Below are 26,938 nucleotides of genomic sequence, written 5' to 3' on the forward strand. Positions count from 1 at the left end.
TACATTGTTTATTTCATTTTATAATTTCTGATAATGTATTCTACACAGAAATATGAAATACTGAGACTATTTGGGAAATCTTGTCCGCCATTAAAGAAATATTTTTAAATCGAATTTAAACTAATTTCTATGCACTGTGCATGCCTTGTTTTATACAAAGTTGTAAATATTCTTAAATACTAATTCTGTCGATTTTCGCTCGCAGACAAATCGACGGACTCGCACCGACCTTCATCAAGAAGCCCTCGATCCAGCAGGAGAACGACGGCAAGCGGTTAATATTCGAGTGCCAGATTCAGGCCGATCCGAAACCACAGATCAGGTGGTCCCACAACAGCAAAGTGATCGATAACACCCCAAGGCATAAGGTAGGTGCAATCCGGACCCACATATAGGTATTACGAATGTTGTCGATTTTTCAATCTTCATACCTTTTTGGTTCAACAGTTCAAAGTACAAAACGATGGCAAGCTGTACTTCGCGACGCTGGAGGTGGACAACGTGTCGTTCGAGGATTCCGGCAAGTACAAGGTGACGGCCAAAAACGAGCTGGGCGAATCGAGCGCGACAATCAGTTTGAACTTCGACAGTGAGTATTATGAGTCGAGTGAATGTGCGCCATTGTTTTTCCTAATTAAATTTTTGATTGGGTGTTCTATTCATCTACCCTGGAAATGTTCTACAAAACAATTGTTGCCATGAAAATATACTGCCCTTCTCTATATTTTATCTTTTTTTTTTAGATTCTTCTATTTTTATTTATTTTCCAACGATGATCACAGATTAAGCAGACTTCAACTCAAACCTTTTATAAATTAATTCATAACCGAACATAATTCCTTATTACGAGATAAAGTAAATTACGCAATGTTATGACACGTTTTGTACCCTTCGTCGACTGCGAAATCTGTGATCCTTCTATTTTTTTCTACTTCGTGAAGTATTTAGTTTTTCTTTCACTTAGAAATGTTCATCTTAATCCCATTATTTTGTTTTCACTTATTTATAATTTGTACATAAGTTGTGTTGCATTTTACCTGCTGTTTTCATAGTTTCATGTATTTTTTGTTCCTACTTTCTGTATACTACTGTAATTGCTATCGTAACAACAATATCGGCCAAATTGTTGTATGTAGAAAACAAAGCAAATGAAAAGTCGCTTTCAACCGGTAGATGGGGGTGGGTGTTTTAATCACACTGATGTGGCCAAACAATGATCTTATGAATTAAAATAAATCAAGTAAAGACTGTTATTGAGCAGGTATAGGGTGACAGTGTTGAAGAAAAAGCGCTCTTTTGAATTCCTCCTAAAATAAATGTATTGAGAGAGATTATGTACCAAGTTGCCGGTATCCCATACAATAAAAAACGTAAATGTGAGATACTGATCTAATCCACATGTACCATCCCTGTTCCTTAACCTTGTTTCCCGTTCCCCTTTCGTTCCGCTTTATCTCTATCTCTCTTTTCCCGCGATCTAGTATTACGTATTGCTACACAACCACTTGATCAGTACCGTTGCTGATGAAAGAATGTGTATAGCGCCAGACATTCTAAATACTCACGCTCTCTAATGGACGTGTGTCAATACACATGTGGAAGTATTGGTTGATAAATGGATTGGTGATGATTTGACTAGCGTCCAATTTGGGAATCTCGAAGTCTCATTAGTAGCGCTAGTTGCGAAGGCCGACGGAGGTCCTTCTCGTGCTTAGATTGGTTAAAGCAACCATCTAGCGTACTGTAGGGTCATGGGTCTGAGTCCCATCGAAGGAAAGTGGGTTCCAATCACATATTTCCAAATCAATACTTCCACATAACGTTTATGTTACATATGAGTTTTCATAACATTGTAAATTAACGTCCAAGTCGGGTGGATTTAATCCCGGAAATAGGCAATTACCTTTGATTGAACTGAATGGAAATGTAAACAAAGAGTGAGAATAAAGAGGAAAGAGTTGCGTAAAATTTTGTTGATGACGATGTCTGATTTTGATGAAGATTGGATGTTCTAGAGCCTGGTAAGCCTATCCATGACTGCATTCCGAGGTCAATAAGTTAGGAGAGTTGTTAGAATTTTGTTAATGACTTCTTGTCTGGTTTTCGAACAAGCATTGATGTTCTTGAGCTATCTATAGACTGCATTCCGAGATCAATTTGATGATTTAGAGATCAGTGTTATTTTTTAATCTTTATTTAAGTGATTTTTATATATCTATAAGTTCATCACTAAGAGATCAGTGTTAGAAAATGTAAACAAAGAGTTGTAATCAAGAAGGTAAAGACTACTGGTGTCTAGTGCTACCGCTTCTGCCTTATAAGCGGAGGTCGGTTCAATTCAGGCTCGTCCCTTCTCTTACTGAATTTCTGTCTTAGTTCTTTCCGTGTTTTTCACGTTCTACCACAACGATTTACCATAATTTTCCACACAATCCCAAAACCTCCCGTGGCACCCTATGACACGGTCGTGAGTTCTCTGCATCTTTCTTAAGTAGGTGTCCAACTAACATCCTTCCTTCCTCAGCATTCGCAAGGACGTAGTAGGAAGATCTCGACTATTGAGAGTGTGCATTGCTTCCATCTAAGAGAGATTAATTAGTCCCAAATCAAATCTGTGGTAACGGAGGAAAGTGATCTTTCATACAATAGTCTTGGCTTGTACCACCTACGAATTGGGCGAAATTAAATGCTAATTCTAATGCTGTCTAGCGTACTGGTTTCAAACAATTTTGAAAAAAATCTATCTCACTTTTAGGTGAATTGTCAAAATAAAATTTTCTCAAATGATACCTCAAATGATATATAAATATCAATATTCTTGCGGAACATATTATGCCATTCAAAACACAATTTTATACCGAAAAAGTGACGATCACGTTCTTAATACACCTAATAAAGTAGCAACAAGAACTGACTTATTTGCACCTGTAGGAAGCCTAATTATGCAATTTGAAATCTTTAGAGTGAACACTCCGTGAAAGTCACTTGAGGGTTGAACTAAAATGCAAGTTGCCAACATAATACATGAGCATCATTCAGCATCAGTGTAAGCACATGATAGTAGAATCTATAGATGAGAAAGCATGGCTGAGTAGATTTTGCCCGTGACACGCGCATATGACGTCACAGCCCTAACGTTTCCATTGAAATCGTGACGTCATGCTCGTTTGGAGACACGTTGACAGTTCGTGAGACAGAGGATATCTTGCCTATCCATATATTCCACCTATCTATATGTAAGCAGATCCTCCTGCGCAACTCTATATAGACTCTGCCAGCACCATTCAACACTTCGAAGGGACTTGACTCGCAATAAAAACTATACGATTATGAAGTTTTGTATCCAAGTGTCCTGTTACTGACTGCACCATCAAAAAATGCGTACAAACGTTAAACGATGCTAAATTAAACATGAAGACACATTCAACTTATCTGCAAACTAATTTAAACAAATTAAATTTTGAAAGACGCATTGAAGTTAATGTGAAAAATATGCAACTAGATTTTCAGTATACTTTAGGACCTAGTAACATTTTTTCGTGATTTAATTTGAATAGCGCAATCAACAGAACGTAAGCTTTTGATTGCAGTACTCAAATTAATCTCAAAAAATTGCCTTTAGGTCCTTTTGAAAAGTTAAGCGAGATTTTGTTTCGTGTTTGCAAATGTAGTAGTATTCTTTGTTTGTTTGTTTCAAATTCAAACAAGTATCTATTGCAATTTTAATGAAACATTGATACAGTTTGAACGTTTTGACATCTTGTGCAACTTTTCCGTGCTTGATGTTTTTACGCCTTCTCAATGAAACTGAATAGGAACAAGGAGCTTTTAGGAAGATGTTGTGTGCTACTTGGGAGTAATTCTTTCCTATAGTCGACACTTCATTTGATTTTCATGTTCCGTTTCAGGACGTTCGTCTTCACTATTTTGAACCCCAAAATATTCCTATATGGACAGCTGGTTTTTTATTTTATAGAGTTGTAAAAATCATCAATTTTCTTCCATATTTCAATGCATGTAATAAAATTATAGGACTGTAAGGTAGGTTCCTCAACGGAAATTCATATCAAAATGTTTACATTTGCTGTAATAATGAAAAAAAAGTCTGGAGGTCCACTATTGGTTAGGGACCTAAGTCACTTTACCCTATGTTCAGTAAGATGAAAACATAACTGCTTCACTATATTTCTTACACTTACCTGATACGAAGAGGTAGCCAGATTTCACTTTAGAAGTTATCTTCGTACCATTCAATCACCAGATTCGTTTTGAGGATAATAATTTCTGATAGCACTTTCTGAATTTCACTGCCTTCCCAAATTGTTCTCCTTTTCCACATTACGAAGTTCTCCGATGTGTGTATAATTGTGCGATGTGAACAAACAGTTTACTGACGACTCTTTTAGCTAGAAGATTTCTCGGACCGAGGTTTCCCAGCGAATAAATGACTATTGAATCATCCAGCCTTATAAGTAGCTCCCGGATAAGTGAACATCTTCTCAATCATAGTTTATCAGTGATTTATTTATTTGCAAGCAATTGGGAAGCAAAACGAAAACAAACCGCATATCTTAGAATTCCTCACAATACGCGTACATGTTTTAAAAGTTCGTACAATTTATCTGATGTTATCAGTAATTGTTGTGACACCTGTGGAATATAGAGAGCTGATAGTGTACAGCATGCTAGATGTGATTATGCTTCAAACAAATAAGATAAAATTTGCATGGTTGAAAAGCAAGAAGCTGCATAGCAAAACAAATTTGAGAATCAACGATGGCAAGTCTTGGTTGATCATTTGAAACCTGTTTTTTAACAATCTAGTACCTAGTTGTTCTTATTAGCAGAATTCTGGCAACTTTACTACAATTCTGCCTGCATGTATTTCTCATAACACAATAGACCTAAAACATTAGATATTAAGTATCCCACGTTCGTGTGCTGTAAAACGAATATAAGCCGGTGAAAGAGCTTCCACCCATTGCACGAAGCAAAATGGTGTTTTCCACTTGATAAGTCAACATCAACTCTGCTGACGTTGCTACGAAGAACGGAGCTCGCATCCATCGCATGATGAGAAATTGTACAATTTACCACTTCTCATCCACATCATCGTCAGTTTGAAACCGAGAGGATGAACCAGCCTCATACTTCGACAGCATCACATATCGTCAACACAATCAAGGTGGGTTGGGAATTTTGAGACACGCCATCCTGCTATAAAAGATGGTAAATTGAGCAGGAAGTTATTCATTACTCGAGCGTAGTGTTGCGTTGCCGGTCCATTGTGCTCATGTGTGTGGGCAGAACCGGAAGCTGGTAATGTGATATTCACAACAGCGCTGGCACATACGAAACCCAAGACGGGCATGTCAAGAGTTGAAAACATATTTTATTCTAAAAGATATTCATACTAGCAAGTACTTGATTTCGATTCCATGAAATAATCGTTGCTCAACAACGATGGAAACTCGATTCTAATCTGTTTTGTAGTTATTTCAATATCTCAAATTGATTATGTCTTATCACAGTCTTTGTGTTCTAAGCCTTCAACTTAACAAACAAACGCATTAAATAATGACAGCGGCACACACCTTACTAGCTAATCAAACAGGATGGGTGGTGAGCGGAGACTCACGTTCGGACTTCTGTCAGTTCGCCGCAGTCTAACTGTCGGTTGGTAAACGCAGCTGACTCAGCACTGGGAACACTGGACGAAGCCGGCGGCGTGTTGACGACGAATACCGACGGCTCCAGGAGACTTCTTCCCGTATCGACTCCATGCCTGGCCTGAAGGCCGGGTTGTCAGAGGAATTTTCTTGGATGTCGCCGGGGTGTTTGGCGGATGTCGGGTTGTTGACATAGCGGCGGGCTTACGGGCAGCATTCGGCTCAAACGATAGACCGCCGGATGGAGGAGTTTTGGTCGTAAGCATCATCTCGTGTGTCAGATAACTGATGAGGATTCCGATGGTGACGGTTAGGAATGTTCCGATTAAGCTGTAGTACATGTACGAGAGGACAGGTTTTCCGGGAACTGACGGGCTTCGAGTGCACCTCCGAGGTCCGTCCAGGTAGAGAAGTCCGATTCAACTTCGAGGGGAGGTTGGAGAAGCCACGATTTGGATGGTTTGATAACTGCACGAGAATGTGTCATTTGCAACCCTGACGAAAAAATGATATTGAAAACTTTATGACCGATGAGAAGTAATCGCGGACTTACCTCAATAGTAGTAGGCAGCAGACAGTTTCTTTGTTACGGTAAGACTTCCGAACGTAATCCAGAGTGATAATGTGAGAAACATCATTCCGCAGGCTGCGCCTTCCAGTTGGCTACTGGTACGAGCATGGCAAGAAATACCCTAGCAGCGGTCCGACGTTGGGAAGTCATGAGCATACTACTTTCGATCACTCCGGACAAGAGTCCCACAGCAAAGCCAACACCATTACCATAACCTGTAGACTGATCCGATGAATTTGATGATGTCAACTGTTGCTTGTCGCTGATGCCCTTAAAACGTGGCAACTGCGACAAGAAGTCCTCCCAGGTAACGGTAGCCAGCGAGTTAGATTGACACGTTCAAGCTAACGCTCCGTTGAAAAAGCGATGCCATAAATAATCCCAACATCCTGGCAGATAGCTGAATTTGTCCCCCACGAAAAATGGCAAAATTTCGTCCATCTTATTGATGTAGCCTTCGGTCATCGGGTCACAATCAGCGTACACCGAGTAGACTCCCATTCCGACGATCCACGCCAAGGAGAACAACGACCACGACAGAATGTGCTCATCAGAGTGCGACGCACCTCCAAACGTGCTCATGCTCAGATAACGTTCACAAAGTTTGTTGATACGAAGATACTCAGCGACATGAAGAGCTGTCCCAACCAGGCCGAAGTGTATCCACTGTAGTGAAGTCTCCCGTAAAGTTGAAGAAGTTAGCGGCCTGTTGGAAATTTTAAACAGGATTAAATCCACCATTTGACATAGAAAAATATATATCCAGACATACCATTTTCTGCGGAATCGTGAAAATCTTCCGAAACCTCCAACTGTGACCATTGACTGGATGATGTACCGATCGAGACGATCAAGGTGACTCCCTGGATTACATCGGCCATGATAGCTGCTTTCAGTCCTCCCTAGCAGGTTGAATATGACATGATGACGGATATTCCGAGTAAGGAGACCCAGTAAGGTATTCCGATGACGGTATTCAGCACCGTTGGGTAAACCGTAACGCCAAGGTTTAGTAAAGATCGGACCACGTGGTTCCGGACGCCAGGCAACGAACTATGCGGCTGTTGAACCTGTTCATAATGAAGAAAGGGTTCAAAATGAGATTTGTCTTTTAAAGAATTGCTGAATCTCACCTCAAATCCAAATACTGGTAAACGAGAGGTAACGCCAGATTGAAGTACACCGGGATGAACACGAAGCACACGATCGGATAGGCGGTCACCATCCCGTACAGGGTTTCCCATGGCCGACCCAGTAGAACAGTTCACTCGGTATCCAGGAACGATCGAACGCCCAGCGTCCACGGGCGATCGAAGCATCATGCGCCCATCGAAATCGTGCCAACCCGAACACATAGTCCGCTTTGGTTTCTCCTTCTTGAAGAATCGTCCCACAGGGAACCAGCGTGGAGAAGATGATGAACACGAACACGCCGTAATCCCACAGCAGGTCCAAGAAGGTGCGTGCCATCTGCAAATGGTTCAAAAGAGAATGTCGGAGAGCAGTAAAAAATTCAGTAATTCATATAGCTAAAAAAGTTACATAATTAAAGAAACCGCATGCATTACATCATTCATTTGTAATCAAATTCGTCAGGCCTCATTCCAATAATTTAAACTCATTGAACAGTGATCGTCCTCATAATAAGAGTTATACTCGGACAATCGTTATGGACACTGTGAATGTATTAGTGCAATTATTTTTGGCCATTCTTGTACACAACATAGCGGCAGCTGCACTTCCTGTCTTGGTTTAATATTTGTAAGTGCTCTTTAATTGTAAAAGAAACATAGTTTTCTAAAACATTTAAATTTAAATTTGATATGCAGATGTATATGAATTTTGATTTTAGACATTTCTAGATTTTTGAGTAGGTGTATGTGCAAGAGAGGTTCTCTTTGTCACGCTCTCTTTCCTAATAGATCAGGTTTAGCATTTTCTACATTTATCTTTAGCACGCTAGACAAAGTTATTGTCTTTAGATATCTGCCAAAATCCAAAATAAATTTGTGTATAGCTTGTAATAATCGAAGAGAATGAAACCGAGAGAGGCTCTTTGCCTACGACCTATTCTCAAGCCTCTAGATTTATTTGTAAAATGATACTGATTTTTAATAAGATTTGAGACATCTAATGTTGAGTTAAAGTATAAAAAATAAATGAAGAATGCCTAGTGCAATTATTGTACTAAAATTTGGATAGTAGCGCTTTCTTGAGGCTCAACTGATCAATGTGGCCGTTGCGAACACCTCAGTGCAATGTTTTTACTCAAATTTAGACAGTGGAACTTAGACCTTAGACCTTCCTGAGACTAGACTTCGCCGCCGTTTAAAATTTTTCGGAACTGAAGATTTTCTTGTTGAAATCAATTTTTAACGTTTGAAAGGCTGTTTTGACAAAAGTTATTTGTAAAGACTACAAGGCTGAACAAGGCTGTTCGGCCGAATACGTCATTCAAAGTTTTTGGACAAATGTCCTTCAGCCGTAAAGTCGTTTGGCTGAATAGGTTATTTGGCCGAAATGGTCGTTGACCATCCGGCCAAAACTCACAACGGACTAATCGACGTTTGGCCAAAACCAGTACAGTAAATAACATTTTCGGTCAAACGACCCTTTCAGCAAATCACTTCCGTAAACGACATTTAAATGGCAGTCGCTTTCAGATAAATGACATTTCTTGACAAACTATTTTCGACCTAATAACCGTTTTGCCAAAGGTTTTATTCAGCCAAACGTTTAATTCAGCCAACTGGATGACTTTCAGCTTTACGCGTTATTCGGCAAATGAATTTAGCCGAAGATGTCTTTTGCAAACAAACGATTAGGCCGAAAATGTTATGACCGAACTGGTTATTTGGCTTAAAAGTCTTGTTGCTGAAAATGCCGTGGCCGACTTGGTCGTTCGGCAGAAAGGGCCATTTGGTGCTCAATGATGGATTGTGGGAGGATGTATAACGCGTAGTTGAGATATCTAATTTAATAGCGGATGCAGTCAACATTTCAGTGGTATTGATTGGCACATCCATATTCGACTGAGCAACGTTCGATGGCTGTTGTTAAATGATCGGAAATGGACTCCGGCTCGGAGAAGGTACTTGCGTGAATGAGGTTGTAGTACCGAAGGTATGTGGTCAACAGGACGACAAGTTACTGATAGTGGACTGATGCACGTGAAAGATTTATCCGCATGAACCACTAGCCGTGGTTTTCAATAAATGACTGGAAGAGATTTAAAGCAGTATTAATTAATGTGACTTTTATGAACTGAACACGCGAAATTAGTCAAAATGACTATCAATAGAAATCTGTGGATAACTGAATGTATTAAACTAAAATATCAAAAGTCAAACATATCAAAGGCCAGTTAAGGGTAAGATTATTTATTTAAAATTCACTTTGCAGTATAGTCATAGCTCAATCAAACCAGATTTCAATCGAAATTATAATTTTTCTTGAGAAGTAAGAAAATAAGAAGTTCAAAATCAGAAATCAGAAATTGAAAATCAAAACTAGTTATGGTGGAATTCAATGGGATTGTTTAAACTCGTCTTATGACAGGTGAAACATTCCACTAAAGCTCAAAATAATTTTTATCAAAAACTAGTAATTAGAAATAAGAAAGCAAAATTAGAAATCAGAATTAGAAATCAGAAACCAGAAATCAAAAAATCAGATAAATAAATAAAAAACTAAAAAATGTAAAATTCTAAAAATCGAGAAATCAAAATTTGGTCTGGAAAATGTAAAAAATCAAACAAAATCTAAAAATCTTAAACATAAAAATTCAGAAAAATGAAAAAATCAGAAAAAATCAGAAACATCAGAAAGGCAAAATCAGAAATTAATAAAAAAACAAAAAATAAGAAAAATCAAGAAATTAAAAAATCGGAAAATCAGAAAAATATAAAAAAGTCTGAAAATTTGAAAAAAGTAAAAATTTAAAAAATCCAAAAATCTAAAACCGAAACATCAGAAAAAATCAGAGAATCAAAGAAAAATTTGCATCAAGAGCGGAAAAACTGAGTTGAATACCATTTGATTTTTCCGTGAGAAGAAAATTATCAAGAAGTTGAAAATCAAAAATCATGAATCGTATATCAGAAATTATTAATTAAAAATTAAAAACAAAAATTAGAAAGAAGAAATAAAAACCAGAAATTAAAATGTGAAAATTGAAAATAAATCCGAAAGATCAGAAAAATCAGAAAATTTGTCAAATCAGAAAAATAAGAAAAATCGGAAAAATTTAAAAATTTGGACGTCAGAGAAAATTAGAAAAGATCAAAATTTGAAAATTCTAACAAATCCGAAAAATCAGAAAAACCTAAAACATCTTTAAAATCTGGAAAATCAAAATCAGAAAAAATCAAAAATCTAAAACATCTGAAAAATCGGAAAAAGTAGAAAAATTAAAAAAAAGAAAAGTCAGTCAAATTAGAAGAATCAGACAAATTAGAAAAAAAACTAAAAATTCAAATAAATCTAAAAATCTGAAATATCAAAACATTAGAAAAATCAGAAAATTAGTGTGATCAAAAAATTGCATAAAGAGATAAGTAAGAAAATAATCAATAAGTTAAAAATCAGAAATCAGAAATTAGAAAATTGAAATTAGAAATCAGAAATCAGAGATCAGAAGAAACAGAAATCAGAAAGATCTAAAAATTGAAAACCTGAAACATTTAAAAACTTGAAAATTAGATTTCAGAAAAATCTGAGAAAGAATCAGAAAATAAAAAAAATCAGAGAAATCTGAAAATCATGAAAATTAGAAAAGTTTGATTTTCTGATTTTCTTATTTTCGTTGTTCTGATTTTTCTGATTTTGATAAAAGAAAAGAAACCCAAAAATTCTAAAACATCTGAAAATCTAAAAAAAGTCAGAAAAATCAGAAAAATCAATAAAATAAAAAAAATCAGAAAAATTTTATAAATCAGAAAATTAGAAAAATTTAAAATATTAAAAAAATTAAAAAAAATTTTAAAATTCTGAAAATCTGGTAAATTAGACAGAACAAATCAGTTGGATCATTTGCATCAAGGGAAATACCTTTTGATTTATTTCTTGAAGTTTGAAATAATCAAGAAGTTGAAAATCCGAAATCAGAAATTGAAATCATAAATTGAAAACCAAAATAGATCAGAAAAATCAGAATAATTAGAAAATGTATAAAATCAAAAAATTAGAAAAATTATAAAATTTAAAAATTAGAGAGTTACAAAATCAAAAACATCACAAAATCAGAAACATCAAGTAATCAGAAAAATCAGAAGATCAGAAAAATTGATAAAATCAATGAAATCCCAAAAATTACAAAATTGTAAAAAATAAAAATCTAAAAATCTTGAAAAATGTATGATTTAAATATAAAAATTAACTAAAATAATTAAAAAAAGTCAGGAAAATTAGAAAAATCAGACAAATCAGTACAATCGAAAAATAATTCATAAAGAGCAGGAAATGCTCAGTTGAATACCTATTATTTTTCTTTAAACAACTCAAAGTTTAAAATCAGAAAAAAAAGAAATCAGAAATCAGGAAGCAGAAAACTAGTTCAGAAAAGAAAATCAAAATTCAGAAAAATCTGAATAATGGATACATTTAAAAATCTACAAAATTAAAAATCTAAAAATTCTCAAAATCAGTAAATCAGAAAAGTCAGAAAAGTCGGAAAACCAGAAAAATTAGAAAAAATCAGAAAAAGTAATCGAAAATCAGAAATTCATTAGGAAATTAATAAAAATCAAAACATGAAAATCAGAAGACCGTAAATTATGAAAATGAAAATCATGAATTATGCTACGTTTTGACTATGCAGTCTCGGTAATCAAACGATAATTTTGATTTTGTCCCAACGTTTCGACCACTTTTCGAGTCTTCTTCAGGAAACTCGGTTAACATAAAATTGTAAGTGTCAAGTTTGTGGTTCTAAAAACTTAAAGTTCTAAAACTATACTTTGCCCACAAACAAAAAAACAATTATTTGGAGCCTACGGACTTTATACTGATGTACACCACAAACTTGACACTCACAATGTTATGTTCATCCAAAACCAAACGAAAGATAACAAATTTCCCTGAAGAAGACCGAAAAGTGGTCGAATCGTGGACAAAATCAAAATTATCGTTTATTACTGAGACTGCATACCGAAATCACATAACTTGATAGTCTCCTATTATAATTAAAAATCATAAATTTAGAAAATCCATTTGCCGAACTGTTCAACATTTTAATCATATTGCCGTTCAGCAAATGACATTTCGCTTAACACCCTTCGACCGAATGGTTTTCATGGCACCATTTCGGCCAAACGGCATTTTGTAGCAAATGACCTTTTAGGTCAAAGAATTTGAAGAATCAAAATAAAAAAATAAACTTTAGAATCTGAAGTTTTTTCTAAAGGATAAAAAACAAAAAAATTTTCAAACAAAAATTAATAAAAAATCAGGAAAATAAGAAAAATTAGAAAAATAAAATAAACAGAAAATACAAAAAATAAAATTGTTTTTAAAAAATAAAAATATTAGATACATCACAAAATTAGAAACAACAAAAATAAGAAAATTAAAAAAATAAACGGAAAATCAGAAAAATCAGAAAACCAGAAATTTTAGAAAATTTAAAAATAATAAAATAAAAAAAAATAATGAGTTAACAAAAAAGCTGATTTGAATATTTTTCGATTTTGTTTATGAAAAGTAGAAAATAATCTTCTTGATTATTAGAAACCAGAAATCAGAAATTAGAAATTAATCTAAAATCTGACAAATCAGAAAAATTTGGAAAAATTGTAAAATCTATAAATCTGAAAAGGTGAAAAATTTAAAAAAGATAACTCAGAAAATTAAGAAAATTAGAAAAATCATAAAATGAGAAAAATAGAAAAAAGTTGAAAATCAGAAAAATTTGAAAAATTGTAAAATCTATAAATCTGAAAAGGTGAACATCTAAAAATAGAAAAATCAGAAAATTCAAAAAAATCAGAAAAATTTGAAAATCATAAAATGAGAAAATTAGAAAAGTTAGAAAAATTAGAAGTCGAAATAAAAAATCAGAAATCAGAAATCGTTAATCAAAATCAGAAATCAGAAATCAAAAATCAGAAAAAGAAAATGTGAAAATAGGAATATATTAAAACATGAAAATTTGAAAAAGAAAATCCGAAAATCCATTTGGCCGAACTGTTCAACATTTTACTATATACGTTCAGCAAATGGCATTGCAAAATCTCTCGCCAAACGATATTTCTAGCAAATGATCTTTTCGCCAGAAACCAGAAATCAGAAATCATAAAAAAAATCTGAAGAATCGAAGAACCTGAAGAAAACTGTAATCTCTGAAAAAAGATTTTGGAAGAATAAAAACCAAAAAAATTTTTTTCTAAAGAATAAAAATACTAAAAATAGAAAAATCAATAACATCAGAAAAATAAAAAAAAACAGAAAGCAAAAAAAAAATCCAGACAGATTGATAGCCTCAATCAGAAAAAATATAAAAACCAGAAAAATAGAAGAAAATGTCTAAAAAACCTAAAAAGTGAATTTTTTAAAAATCTAAGAAATCAAAAAATCAGAAAGATAAAAAAGAACAGAAAATCAGAAATATAAGAGAAAATCAAAAATCAGAAAACATAAAACATAAAAATTATTAAAAAAAAAAGTTCCGAAAAATAAAAAAATCATAAAAATGAGAATTCAAAAATTAAAAATAAAACGGAAAAATCAGAAAAATTGTAAAATTCTGAAAATAATAAATCAGAAAACATAAAAAATCAGAAAATTCAGAAATAAAAAAACAGAAAATCAGAAGACATCCGAAACAGGAAATTGAAAATCAGAAATTCATTATCAAAATTCAATAAGAAATCTAGAAAATTTTAAAATAAAAAATAAAAATCAATTGGTAATAAAAAAATAAATAAATAAAAATAAAATAAATAAAAATAAATTGAAAATCAGAAAATCCATTTGAACTGGTCTACATTTTTGTTGTAAAACCGAGGCGTTCGGCCGAATGGCTTTTTCGCCAAACCACCATTTCGGCCAAACGAATTTTTATTAGTAGTATCATCTTCCAAATCTTGAGATAAATTATACATCGATACAGCAGCATAAGGATGTTTTTATAGAGTAATTTGAAAGCAGGCGAGGGCAATATTTGTGATGGTATATTGCACGACCTTCCTCCTGCCAAACTCTCGTATGAAGGGAGGAAGTATCAGTGTGGAAACTGATATATCTCACTGGCTGATATTCCATCACAAATATTGCCTCGCTCGCTTTTAAATCGACTTCTATAGAAAAACATTCTTCATGCTGCGTATCCTAAGGAACTACAAATCTATCATGAACATACAATTGAAGATGATATTCCATATCATGTAAATCGTTTAACTTCACGTAGAAGTAATACACCTAAATAATTAATTAGTGACAATTTCTAGCAAAACTCCCAACAAACATTCACTAGTTGAAAACAACATCAGTGTGATGTGATTTTTAGCGCTGTGTTTATGTCTGTACTATTTCTTATCACAACTTATGTTAAAGCTTTGTTCAAACAATTTTTGAAGAATATACACTACAACATCTCATTTTGAAAACAACTTTATTAACTGATTCGTTAAACCTTTAATATGCATTTTACTAAGCCTCAATTCAGCTACATGTGAATTCTTCGAAATAATAACACATAGAAGGTAATATCATCAAGATCTCCAATGAACGTATTTTGAAGCAATTGCTATTTTCATGTAAGCATTTTGAAATTTTCCTAAATGGTCTCGAACTGCTGTCATTTGATCATCCGCGGTAACGTTGTCATCCGCGCCATCCTTGATCTGTTAGATATGGCTCACTCAATGCATAACATCAATAATCTGCTGAATATGAATCAATTGGACTCTTATTCAATAAGTCGATCTGTCAAACCACAGTTTGTTAATAACTGAACAAGATTTTATTTCAACCATTGTTCAGCCAGTCATTCCATCGACACTAGGAAAATATCAAGAATAATGTCGATAAACGATAAAATAAAATCCATCCCCAATGCTATTTATGAATTTAGAAAATAGAATCAGTATATTTCGGCCTTCCTCAGAATCTCTTGATAAACGGTTGCGATATAAGTTAAGATTATTCCAATTTCGCCGCATTAAAGATCACATCCATGCGATAATATTGGGATCCACATCAAAGATTCAATAATTTTCCGACGTTATTCAACGCGTTATGTCCGCTTTTAGTAAATTTATTTCCGCATGAATGCATTTTTTTTATTGCTCGCAGTTTTGTTCGTTATAATCTCCGACAGCTTAATAAATCACGAATATAAAAGCATGTCTTGAAAATAAATCATTATTTTATTGTCTTTATTGATTTATTTATGTCTATTTGTATTATTCAGCATCCATTTTTCCTATAAATCAATTTTCCAGATCTAGAATTCAAATTTTCTCTCAAACAAAAAGCATAATTTTTTCCACTGTGATAGATCAGATAAATGTGAAATCAATGGTTAAGAAGGACAAAGGTTAAGAAGGATGTCTAAATGCTTGTGCATTAACTTACTATATTATCGAATGCTTTCCCTATTTACAATTTTCCGTCGAAATTGCGAAGATTTTCTAATGGAAATTTCAAAAAATCAACCATAAAAATACAAAGAAATTCAGGAACATTTTCCGATGAAATTGAACAGCTTCCATTGAAATTTCCTAAAATCCTGTGGATATTCTGAAGATTTCATTGTTGAAATCAAGTTTTGAACAATTTTCGCGGCGTACTCAAATTAGCCCAGTGCAATAATTTGCTCTCAAATACAGTCAGTGGTCGCCTCATACCACTCATCTGATCACTATTGCCATTTAAACCCTGTAGAACAATATTTGCACTCAAATTGGAACAGAGATCACCGTCAAGAGACTCAACTGATCACCTCCGAACGGTATGAACGTCTCATCATTTACTCAAATAAGACAACGCCCTCCTCGTGAACACATTACAGCCATTATGATCTTCTAAGTATGATCATTTGTACCCTAATTTAGACGGTGGTCACCTTCATGAGATTCAGCCAATAACTAGATTTTTAATCACTCTGAACACCATGAACGCCTTTGTGAAAGAATTTGAATTCTAACTTGTACTTGTAGACACATGATAGTTAAATGAAATGAATTTGATAAACACCCAGTGCAGTTAGAAGTGGAAGCTTTGGTTTTCGTCGAGCAGAAAGAATGGAAATTATTTGAAAACCCTTAATCAAAGATTGACTGAAGTACATTTAAAATAAATAGCTAACAAATTGCAGAGATAAATTTTAATGAAATTTAAGAAATTTTCAGAACATTTCCTTGGTCAATAGGAGACCACAAGGACAAAATTTATTAAATACTAATAACGGATCAATTATAACAACAGAACTAAAGTTTCTGAAAGAAATTTTCATTTCACTAAATGGTCCTCAAATTTCCAAAAGATTCAGTCAATAAAGCGCACATAAATCGATCAACTAGAGCAAGGTTTGTTACTCCACTATTGATATAGCACCACCTAGTGGTAATCAGAGTAAACTTCTGCAAAAAATTCAAAGAGACTTTCTCTACTTTGCTCTCTTTAGTGACGCGCCGCGCGAGCCTGAGCGAGAATCCGTTTTATGTCCAACAGACAAAGTGAGTCACGCAGACGAGTGTTGGCTGCATCGCGTCTGCTGGTGGGTCTACTGCGTCGTTTGTCGCGTCGCCAAGGCGTCGAAAGTGTATTTGTCGGAAAACCTGTTCAACCGGCGGGCGGGCGGCGTGGCAGCGTGCTCTTATCAACAAACCGCGACACGGTGATCGGTGGCGCTTCTGACAGCAATAAAATGTGATTGAATGGCTCAATGGCGAGGGGTTGCGAATAGCAGCACGATTTGTTTGGATGTAATAAAAGCTGTTGGGGGGCAAATCATCGTGAATCGAAATTGCATGCGTTTGTTTCCAAATGGATACGCTCCGATAACATACTACTTCAGAATCAAAAGTTATTGACCGTAGGAGCAACTAGATAATTCTGATTGACGACTGCTTGAAACAGATCAAATGTAAACGATGACAGATGCGACAAGCACTATTCTTTCACGCAGCAACTATAAATTTGCATTTATGCAGAATATTTAATATGCTAATGGAGGAACCAGTCACAAGCTATTGACCCGTTCGCTCAATCATTACAGCTCGGTACTTTAAGAACTTTGCGTCTGCTGTGGAACTGCGATTGGGATCGTTCGTTATCTCCTGGAAAGCGGCAGCGAAAAAAGAGTCACGTTGTTGACTTGTCACTTATCCCGCTTACAGGGCGATGCGGACGACACACGGTGCACATTACATAATATTACACGGCCATTATCGCAGCTTCTAATTGTTGTTTAGAATGAATAATTACACATTTCTGCAACTGAAACTTAGCACACTCTCCGGCGTAGCTGCAGCATGAATGTCTAATCAACGACTGTCGCACTGGCGGAGAATCATTATCAAGACGGAAGGAGACTGCTGCCGAGTCTAGTCGACTGGAACACAACAAAGCCGGACTCCTAATGGTGATTAGCTCCGAATGGTTGGACGACTGTGTGAAAAAAAACAACAACTTTATCGGTCGAAGTGGAAGGGCGCATATTATTAGGGAGAAACTTTGTTTGGAACAAAGGAGATACAATGGCTCAAACGTGACTCGTTGGCATGAATAAGCCTAACCTAGCCGAGGGCAAAACGCTCAAAGAGCATGGTAGAGAACTTGTCCGCATGATACAGCCTTGAAGTCGAAGCTCACTATTTTCGATGATTGTGTGTTTCTTCTCGTATTTCCTTATCGAATGATTTGTCTGGTACAGGTTTGTTTTTCTTAAGGCAACATTTGTTTTTTTGGTTTAAAAAATACTTTGTTTTGATTCATGATCTCTTTAGCAACGAAAACATTATATCTGGGATTTCAAGCAGTAGTCTTCTCTCTCATATCAGCACTAAGTATGCCTGAGCGTTTTCGATCACAAGGCTAACTGAAGATCGTGCTTTATCAGAAACACAACAGTCAAGGGCTGGATTTGTGTGTGTGTTTGCATAAATCAACAAACAATTTTAGACAAATTGAAATAATACAGAAATTGAATACAGTGAGCCAACTCATTTCGACTTAAATGAAGATCGAGACAAATATTAGGAAAACTTGCACAAACCCGACGATGTGCTCCTTTGAGATGTAGAGGGTATAGGGAAGATTTCAGTCGTTCGTGACCACTATTTAGATTCGTTTAGAAGTAAGGATTGACAAATAGATGTAATAAGCTATAGAGGACGATTGCGGTTCCCTTTGTTATCTTTCCCAAACATGTTGGGTACACATCTATAAAACGTATTGATTTTCCTTCGTTGACATTTAGTGCGCTATCTTCGCAGCGAAAGATGTTTCGCCAGTGACAACAGCAACAATCTTCCTCTATATATAGTTTATTGCCTCTATTGATTGACACGAGTGTGACTGAACACTCTAACTTCCAACTCTCAGTAGCTGAGTAGGGCGTCCTCTTTTTCCCACGGAAATATTAAGTTTCCGTCAAAAGCGGGACCACTCATAGCGAAAACTGAGTGAAATATCCGAGAGAAGAATAGAGACGGCAATTCAATTTACTCAGTCACCACACTGCCGTCATCTGAAAAAGTGACGTACTGTACATGAATGTACACTTAAGCACCTTAGTATATTAAAAAGCCACTAGAAAATAGGAATGAATGTAAATAACACGTTTGTCATTCACATGCGCACACAAGGTTCTAATTTTGAAGTGTTTCACATTTACTCATTAAAACTACGAAAACGTGATAAAATAATCAATTAAATCAACTACCCTGACTCGAAATCCGTCACCGTGGACGGATTTCGAATCAAAGATTAAAATCCGTACAGCTATTTGTTAACTAAATATTTTTGAAACAGTCTGATTGACCAAACTACCACTATAGTTCGGTATGCACCTTGAGAAGGATCCCTTGATTTGTATTTCGCTTATCTTATGTAATGATTTGCAATTAGCAATTAAAACACAGTTACTTCTGGTGCCATTATGCTCTACCGAAAACAAAATGGCGGCGAAAACTCCGCGTTTGGTGGTGGAGATTTGTTTTGATTTTGTGGTTTTAATTTCAAAGCCTTCTTTCCAATTATATGCCCTAAAAGCTTACTGTCAAGTATCTGAACAGGATAAGATTAATTATTCCTACATTAATTACCCTTAACCTCTTTTAATTTATTGATATCTCATGAGGTGGATGATTTCGGTGCTGACGGATTTCGGTCCCGCACGGTATACCTCATTTTCCAAAATGGTGTAACGAGTAGTATTTTTCAAGCTTTCAACTGGAAAATGCATGCATGTTGTAATTTGGTACGACACTTTCTCAGATTACGAAATTTATTCCAGCCTTAAGTAGCTGTCATTCTTCTAAGTTAGTTTCGTGGCGTACAGGAAATTATAGATTCAGAATTTTCCAATTAGAAATCGATTTCTTTGCTTTGTGCAATGTAATCATACAAGTCGGTTGTTCTTAAGAACTTTATTCCATTCATTTGAGTTTTAAAGGATTCCATTGAAGCCCAGAAAGAACTCTGTTCGGAACCGTAAAACTTTTCTTTTAAACCCATAATAAGGAAGTTTAGGAACCCTAAAGAATTTCCATTGGAAGCCCAAAGAACTGTAATCAAAGTCCAAAAAACTCCGTTTGAAGTCCAAAAGAACTCCGTTCGTAACCCAAAACTTTTTTAAAACCCCGTCATAACTCTGTTCGGGACCCTAAAGAATCCATTTGGAAGCCCAAAGAGCTTTAATCAGAAGCCCAAAGAACTCCGTTCGAGGGCAGCAGGGACTAGTCCAAGGGCTTGACGATCCCTCCCCAGGCCCTCTGCGAGTTGTGGGGCTTGCCAGGATGTGGGGGTTGACAGTGGGCCCGTTGAACCTCATAAAAAGCTGCATGTATCCGAATAGGCCCCACCTAAGCGACCGTGCGCCGCCCAAAGCGCACAAGCCCAAGTACTGGTGTTAGGTGGGACGCTAAACAGCCCTGACACGACGGCCCTCCGACGAGACAGGAGGTTTGCGCAGGCCAAATAAGCCGCCTAGAAAACCAATAATTACGAACAATATAAGAGATAATGCGACTCGATATAATCGGCAAAGACCAGGCGACGAATACAGGATCACGATTGGAAGCTTGAACATGGAATTGCAAGTCGCTAGGTTTCGCAGGTTGCGACAGGATGATCTACGATGAATTACATCCCGCAACTTCGACAACATGGCGCTGCAGGAGATTTGCTGGACAGGACAGAAAGTGTGGAAAAGCGGGCATCGAGCGGCTACCTTTCACCAAAGCTGTGGCACCACCAGCGAGCTGGGAACCGGCTTCATAGTGCGGGTAAGATGCGCCAACGCGTGATTGAGTGGCAGCCAATCAACGCAAGGATGTGTAAGCTGAGGATTGAAGGCCGTTTCTTCAACTATATCATCGTCAACTGCACTACGAAGGGAGACCCGACGACGAGAAAGAGCTACGCACAGCTGGAGCACACATACGATGGATGCCCACTGCGGACGTCAAAATCGTCATCGGTGACATGAACGCACAGGTAGGAAGGAGAAAATGTATAGACCGGTCATCGGACCGGATAGTCTGCACACCGTATCGAATGACAACGGCCAACGATGCATAAACTTGCAGCCTCCCGCGGAATGGTATTCCGAAGCACCTTTTCCGCAAAATATCCACAAGGCCACATGGAGATCACCTAACAAGAAACGGAAACCAAATCGACCATGTTCTACGACGGTAATTCTTCTCCGACATCACGAACGTCCGACTTACGCAGTGCGAATATTGAATCCGACCACTACCTGTGCAGTATGCCTGCGCTCAAAACTCTCGACGTACAACACGCGCGAAGTCGGACGCCGCGGCTTAACATTGGTGGCTACAAGACGCTGAGTGCCCAAGAAGTACGCAGCAGCTAGAAGTGGCACTCCAACGGAAGAGCAGCTAGGCGCAGCGTCTCAAGATGGTTGGAGATATTCGATCCGCCATTGGTAGCACCGCAACCGCTGCACGCACGGTGCCCCGGATCAGAAAAACGACTGGTATGACGGCGAATGTGAGCAGTTAGTGAAGAGAAGAAGTGCAGCATGGGCGAGAGCGCAACACCGCACGAGGGCGAACGAGATAAAACAGGGCGGAACAGAAAAACTCGATTTTCCGAAGGAAAAAGCGCCAGCAGGAAGATCGAGACCGTGAAGAGACGGAGCAACTGTACCGCGCTAATAACACACGAAAGTTCCGAGAAGTTAAACCGTTCACGTAAGGGCCACGTGCCACAGCCTGATATGTGTAAGGACATAAGGGAACCTTCTTACAAACGAGAGTGAGGTGATCCAAGGTGGCACAACGAAGAACATCTGAATGGCGATGGCAGTCGAAGATGGCGGCTTAGTGATGGACCTGGGAGAACGCGCAGGACTTAATCTTACGGCTCCAGATCTCCAGGAAATCCAGGAGGAGATTGGCATAAACAACAAAGCCACTGGGTTGACCAACTACCAGGAGAGCTTTTAAACACGGTGGTGAGGACTGGCAGAGCGCTGCACTGGGTCATTACCAAGATTTGGGATGAGGAAGCCGCAGGAGTGGATGAAAGGTGTGTGTCCCATCTACAAAAGGGCGATAAGCTGGATTGTAGCAACTACCGCGTAATCACATTGCTGAACGCCGCCTACAAGGACTCTCCCAAATTTTATGCCGTCGATCAGCACCAACTGCAAGGGAGTTCGTGGGGCAGTACCAGGCGGGATTGCGAACGCTCCACCACGGACCAGGTGTTCGCCATTCGCACTGCGGAATGCGCGAATAACGTGCCCACATCATCTATTCATCGACTTCAAAGCACGCATAGAATCGATCGGGACCAGCGCAGTTGCACGAACACGGTTTCCGGATAAACTGAGCACGGTTGATCAAAGCGACGATGGATCGGGTGACGTAGCGAGTTTCAGGGGCATTCTCGAGTCCCTTCGAAACCCGCAGAGGGTACGGCAAGGTGATGGTCTTTCGTGTCTGCTATTCAACATCGCTTCGGAAGGATGAAGAGCAGGGATTAACACGAGTGGTACACAAATTCAACTGTCCAGCTATTTGGCTTCGCCGACGACATAGATATTATGGCACGTAATTGAGAAGATGGAAGAAGCCTACATCAGACTGAGAGAAGCTAAGCGGATCGGACTAGTACAACACGTCGAAGACAAAGTACATGATAGGAAGAGGTTCAAGAGAAGATGGAGCCACCCACCGCGAGTTTGCATCGGTGGTGACGAAATCAGGTGGTAGAAGAATTTGTGTACTTGGGCTCACTGACTGCCGAATGACACCAGCAGAGAAATTCGGAGACGCAAGTGGCTGGAAATCGTACGTACTTTGGACTCTGCAAGACGCTCCGATCGAATAGAGTTCGCCGTACCAAACTTACAATCTACAAAACGCCTCATTAGACTGGTAGTCCTCTACGGACAGAGACCTGGACTATGCTCGTGGAGGTCCAAGCGCACTTGGAGTGAAAGAAAGGTGTGCGTACCATCTATGGTGGGTGCAGATGGCGGACGGTACGTGGGGAGGCGAATGAACCACGAGTTGCACCAGCTGTGGGAGAACATCCATCTCTCACCGCGAAAATCGGACGACTGCGGTGGGCCGGCACGTAGCCAGAATGTCGGACAGTAACCGCTGAAATGGTTCTGACAACAATCCGACGGCACAAGAAGGCGAGGTGCAGCGGGCAAGGTGGGTCGATCAGGTGGACGGGCCTTAGAAGGAGGCTTCCGGGCCTCTTGAAAGAAGGCTTCGGGCCTCTTGAAGAGGCTTCGGCTTTAAGGAGGCTTGCCTTGAGAGGCTTCGCCTCTTGAAAGAGACTGGGCTCTTGAAGGAGGCTTCGGGCCTCTTGAAGGAGGCTGGCCGAGGCGCTCTTGAAAGGAGGCTTGGGCCTCTTGAAAGAGGTGGCCTCTGAAAGGAGTTCACCTCTTGAAAGGAGGCTTCCGGGCCTCTTGAAGGAGGCTTGGCCTCAGAGGCTTCGGGCCTCTTGAAAGGAGGCTCCTGAGGCTCGCCTCTTGAAAGGAGGCTGGGCCTCTTGAAAGGAGGCTGGCCTCTAGGAGGCTCCTGGGCTTGAAGAGGCCTGGGCCTCTTGAAAGGAGGCTCTGGGCCTCTTGGAGGCTTCAGGCCTCTTGAGAAGGAGGCCCGGGCCTGAAAGGAGGCTTCGCCTCAGAGGCTCCTGGCTCTTGAAAGGAGGCCTGGCTCTTGAAAGGAGGCTTCTGGCCTCTGAAAGGAGGTCGCCTTTAGTGAGGCTTCGGCTCTTGAAAGGAGGGCTTGGCCTCTTGAAAGGAGGCTTTGGCTCGCCTCTGAAGGAGGCTTCTGGGCCTCTTGAAAGGAGGCTTCCGCCTCTTGAAAGGAGGCTTGGGCCTCTTGAAGAGGCTACCTGGGAGGCTCTGGGCTCTTGAAAGGAGGCTTCGGGCCTCTTGAAGAGGCTTGCCAGGAGGCTCGCCTCTTGAAAGGAGGCTTCCGGGCCTCTTGAAAGGAGGCCTAGGCCTCTTGAAAGTGGGCTTCATGGAAGGAGGCTCTGGCCTCTTGAAGGAGGCTTCAGGCCCTGAGAGTGCCTGGGCCTCGAAGGAGGCTTCCAGGCTCTTGAAGGAGGCCTGAGGCCTCTTGAAAGGAGGCTTCCGAGCCTCTGAAAGGAGGGCCTGCTTGAAAGGAGGCCTGAGCCTCTTGAAAGGAGGCTTCCGAGGCCTCTTGAAAGGAGGCTTCCTGAGGCCTCTTGAAGGAGGCTTCCGGGAGCCTCAAAGGAGGCTCCTGAGGCCTCTTGAAAGGAGGCCTGAGCCTCTTGAAAGGGCTCTGAGGCCTCTTGAAGGAGGCTCGAGCCTCGAGGAGGCCTGAGCCTCTTGGGCTGGGCTCTGAGCCTCTTGAAGGAGGCTTCGAGCCTCTTGAAGGAGGCCTGAGCCTCTTGAAGGAGGCTTCCGAGGCCTCTTGAAGGAGGCTTGAGCCTCTTGAAAGGAGGCTTGAGCCTCTTGAAGAGGCTCCGAGAGGCTTTGAAGGAGGCCTGAGCCTCTTGAAAGGAGGCTTCTGAGCCTCTTGAAGGAGGCCTTGGGCTCTGAAAGGAGGCTCTGAGCCTCTTGAAAGGAGGCTCTGAGCCTCTTGAAGGGCTCCTGGGCTCTTGAAGGAGGCTTCCTGAGCCTCTTGAAGGAGGCCTGAGTCTTGAAGAGGCTCTGAGCCTCTTGAAGGAGGCTTCTGAGCCTCTTGAAGGAGGCTTCTAGGCCTCTTGAAAGGAGGCTCTGAGTCTCTTGAAGGAGGCGAGCCTCTTGAAGGGAGGCCTGAGCTCTTGAAAGGAGGCTTCCGAGCCTCTTGAAAGGAGGCTTCTGAGGCCTCTTGAAAGGAAGGCTTCGAGCCTCTTGAAAGGAGGCTCTGAGCCTCTTGAAAGGAGGCTTCTGAGGCCTCTTGAAAGAGCTGAGCCTCGAAAGGAGGCTCTGTTCTCTGAAAGGAGGCTTCCTGAGCCTCTTGAAAGGAGGCAGCCTGAGCTTTGAAAGAGGCTGAGCTCTCTTGAAAGGGGCTCTGAGCTCTTGAAGAGGCTTGAGCCTCTTGAAAGGAGGCTGGAGCCTTGAAGGAGCTTGGGCTCTGAAGGAGCTGCCTTTGAAAGGAGCTGGCCTCTTGAAGAGGGCCTCTTGAAAGGAGCTCGGCCTCTTGAAGGAGGCTTCCGAGGCCTCTTGAAAGGAGGCTCGGCCTCTGAAGGAGGCTTCCGGCTCTAAGGAGGCTCGGCTCTTGAAAGGAGGCTTCGCCCTTGAAAGGAGGCTTCTGCCTCTTGAAGGAGGCTCTGCCTCTTGAAAGGAGGCCTGGCCTTGAAAGGAGGCTTCGCCTCTTGAAGAGGCTCGCCTGAAAGAGGCTTCGGGCCTCTGAGGGCCTGCTTGAAAGGAGGCTTCCGGCCTCTTGAAAGGAGGCTTCTGCTCTGAAAGAGTCGGCCTCTTGAAAGGAGTTTCGAACCACTTGAAGAGGTTTGAGCTTATTGAAGTAAGCGTCCCAGCCTCTTGAAGAAGTTTTCACTGGCTTCTTCAAAGGGGCTCCGTCCCTCTTGAAAGGAGGGCTCTGAACGTCTTGAAAGTAGGTTTGAGCCTTTTGAAAGGATGCTTCAAAGCTCTTGAAAGATCCTTTTGAAGGATTCCTCGAGCTGCTTAGAATGAGGCTTTCGAGAAGGGAAGGAGGTTTAATTCTCTTGCAACGAAGCAAAACTGAGCTTCTCGAAATAAAATCTTCATGTCTCTCGAATTGATGCTTTGAAAGTGTAGACTTTAAATTTTAGCTCAGAGCAATTCTTAACATATCATTTAACATGTTGTGTCCATCAGGTAGATTGCATAGAAGATTTTTAAAAATTTTTTATTTGTTGTTCTGTCCTTCTGATTTTTTATCCCACAGCCCTTCATCCATTTTTGGTGGTTGTGGAGAGAAGGATTTAATAGTCTCTAGTTACTGATCGCATGCATATTATGTACAAAGTTTAAAATAAAATCATGTACATATGTCAAAGATTTATCAATAAGTTTTGATTAAAACTGATCAAAACCCCATTGTGCATTTTGTCGAGGTATCCCCTGATGTGGCGAAGGTACCCCAGGTTGAGAATCGCTGATGTAAGAATCAAGAAAAGTATTGTTAAACTTGATTTCGGCTTTGTAACGCTTCACGGCAAATGAGCTGAAAAGAATAATCTAAAAATATATATTCAGGATTTTGAAAAAACGGCTTATTTTATTTAAATTCAAAACACTTTTAGAAAATTAAATTTTAAAAAATGAGAAAAATTTATGTAAAAATAAAATATTTGTTCTTACATTTCAAAAACTTGACTTCTTCTAAAACTTGGTTCTTTTAATCCCATCAAAAAAAGTAATGAAAAGATATTTGATTTATTCTCATGTTTGTGATTTTTTCAGAAAGCACACATGTTAACGAAAAAGTTACGAAAGTCGGAACAGTTCCCCTATTTATCGTGGTTGAAAAGATGTAACAAATAGACCCTAAAATTATAGATTGGCCGAAAAAAGTGGCATAATAATCGATAGGAAGGCAGGAAAACCGAATTATTACACATGTGGATGGACATCTAACATTTGGTGAGGCAAAACGCTTTAATAAAGTGATAATAGTCCTACAATGTACTACGCGCCTCCACTTACTGTTCGTACAAAAACGCCCAAACCGGATAAGAAAATCTGCTCTGCGTCAAACGTTAACACGCAGTAATGCCACTGCGCCCATGATTAATGCAAAGTGTCAATTCGTCAATCAAATCATGATTTGCTTAGATTCGAATGAAAGTCTCAAATAAGTGAGTCCTCATTAGGTGTGAAAAAATAATTCCAGTCAGAGATGTGCCAACCCAAGTGGTCGACTGTTATTTTTTGTTTATTGAGGATTTGTTGGAATTCTTCGACAACATAGAACACATGTTTCTAAAGAAATATAACTTGTTTCTTCTTAGTTTGTAAAACGACCGATTGAGCCTAATTAAAACCCAGCTGTATTTCCGTTATCGATGTATTCCTGAAGTAACACCTAAACAAAATAATGAACTACCATTC

At 39.0% G+C, this 26,938-nt stretch overlaps 1 protein-coding gene across 1 annotated transcript in view; it reads left to right on the forward strand.

The window, feature by feature from the left end:
- Positions 1–26,938, forward strand: part of LOC134203546 (twitchin-like) — a 57,799-nt gene that overhangs the window by 16,543 nt on the left and 14,318 nt on the right. The window contains exons 3-4 of the mRNA XM_062678397.1: positions 206–368; positions 448–589. Of these exons, the coding sequence (XP_062534381.1) occupies positions 206–368; positions 448–589 (305 nt within the window). The remainder of the gene's footprint in view (positions 1–205; positions 369–447; positions 590–26,938) is intronic.

This window comes from Armigeres subalbatus, unplaced genomic scaffold (genome assembly GCF_024139115.2).
Source record: "Armigeres subalbatus isolate Guangzhou_Male unplaced genomic scaffold, GZ_Asu_2 Contig195, whole genome shotgun sequence".
NCBI lineage: Eukaryota > Metazoa > Arthropoda > Insecta > Diptera > Culicidae > Armigeres > Armigeres subalbatus.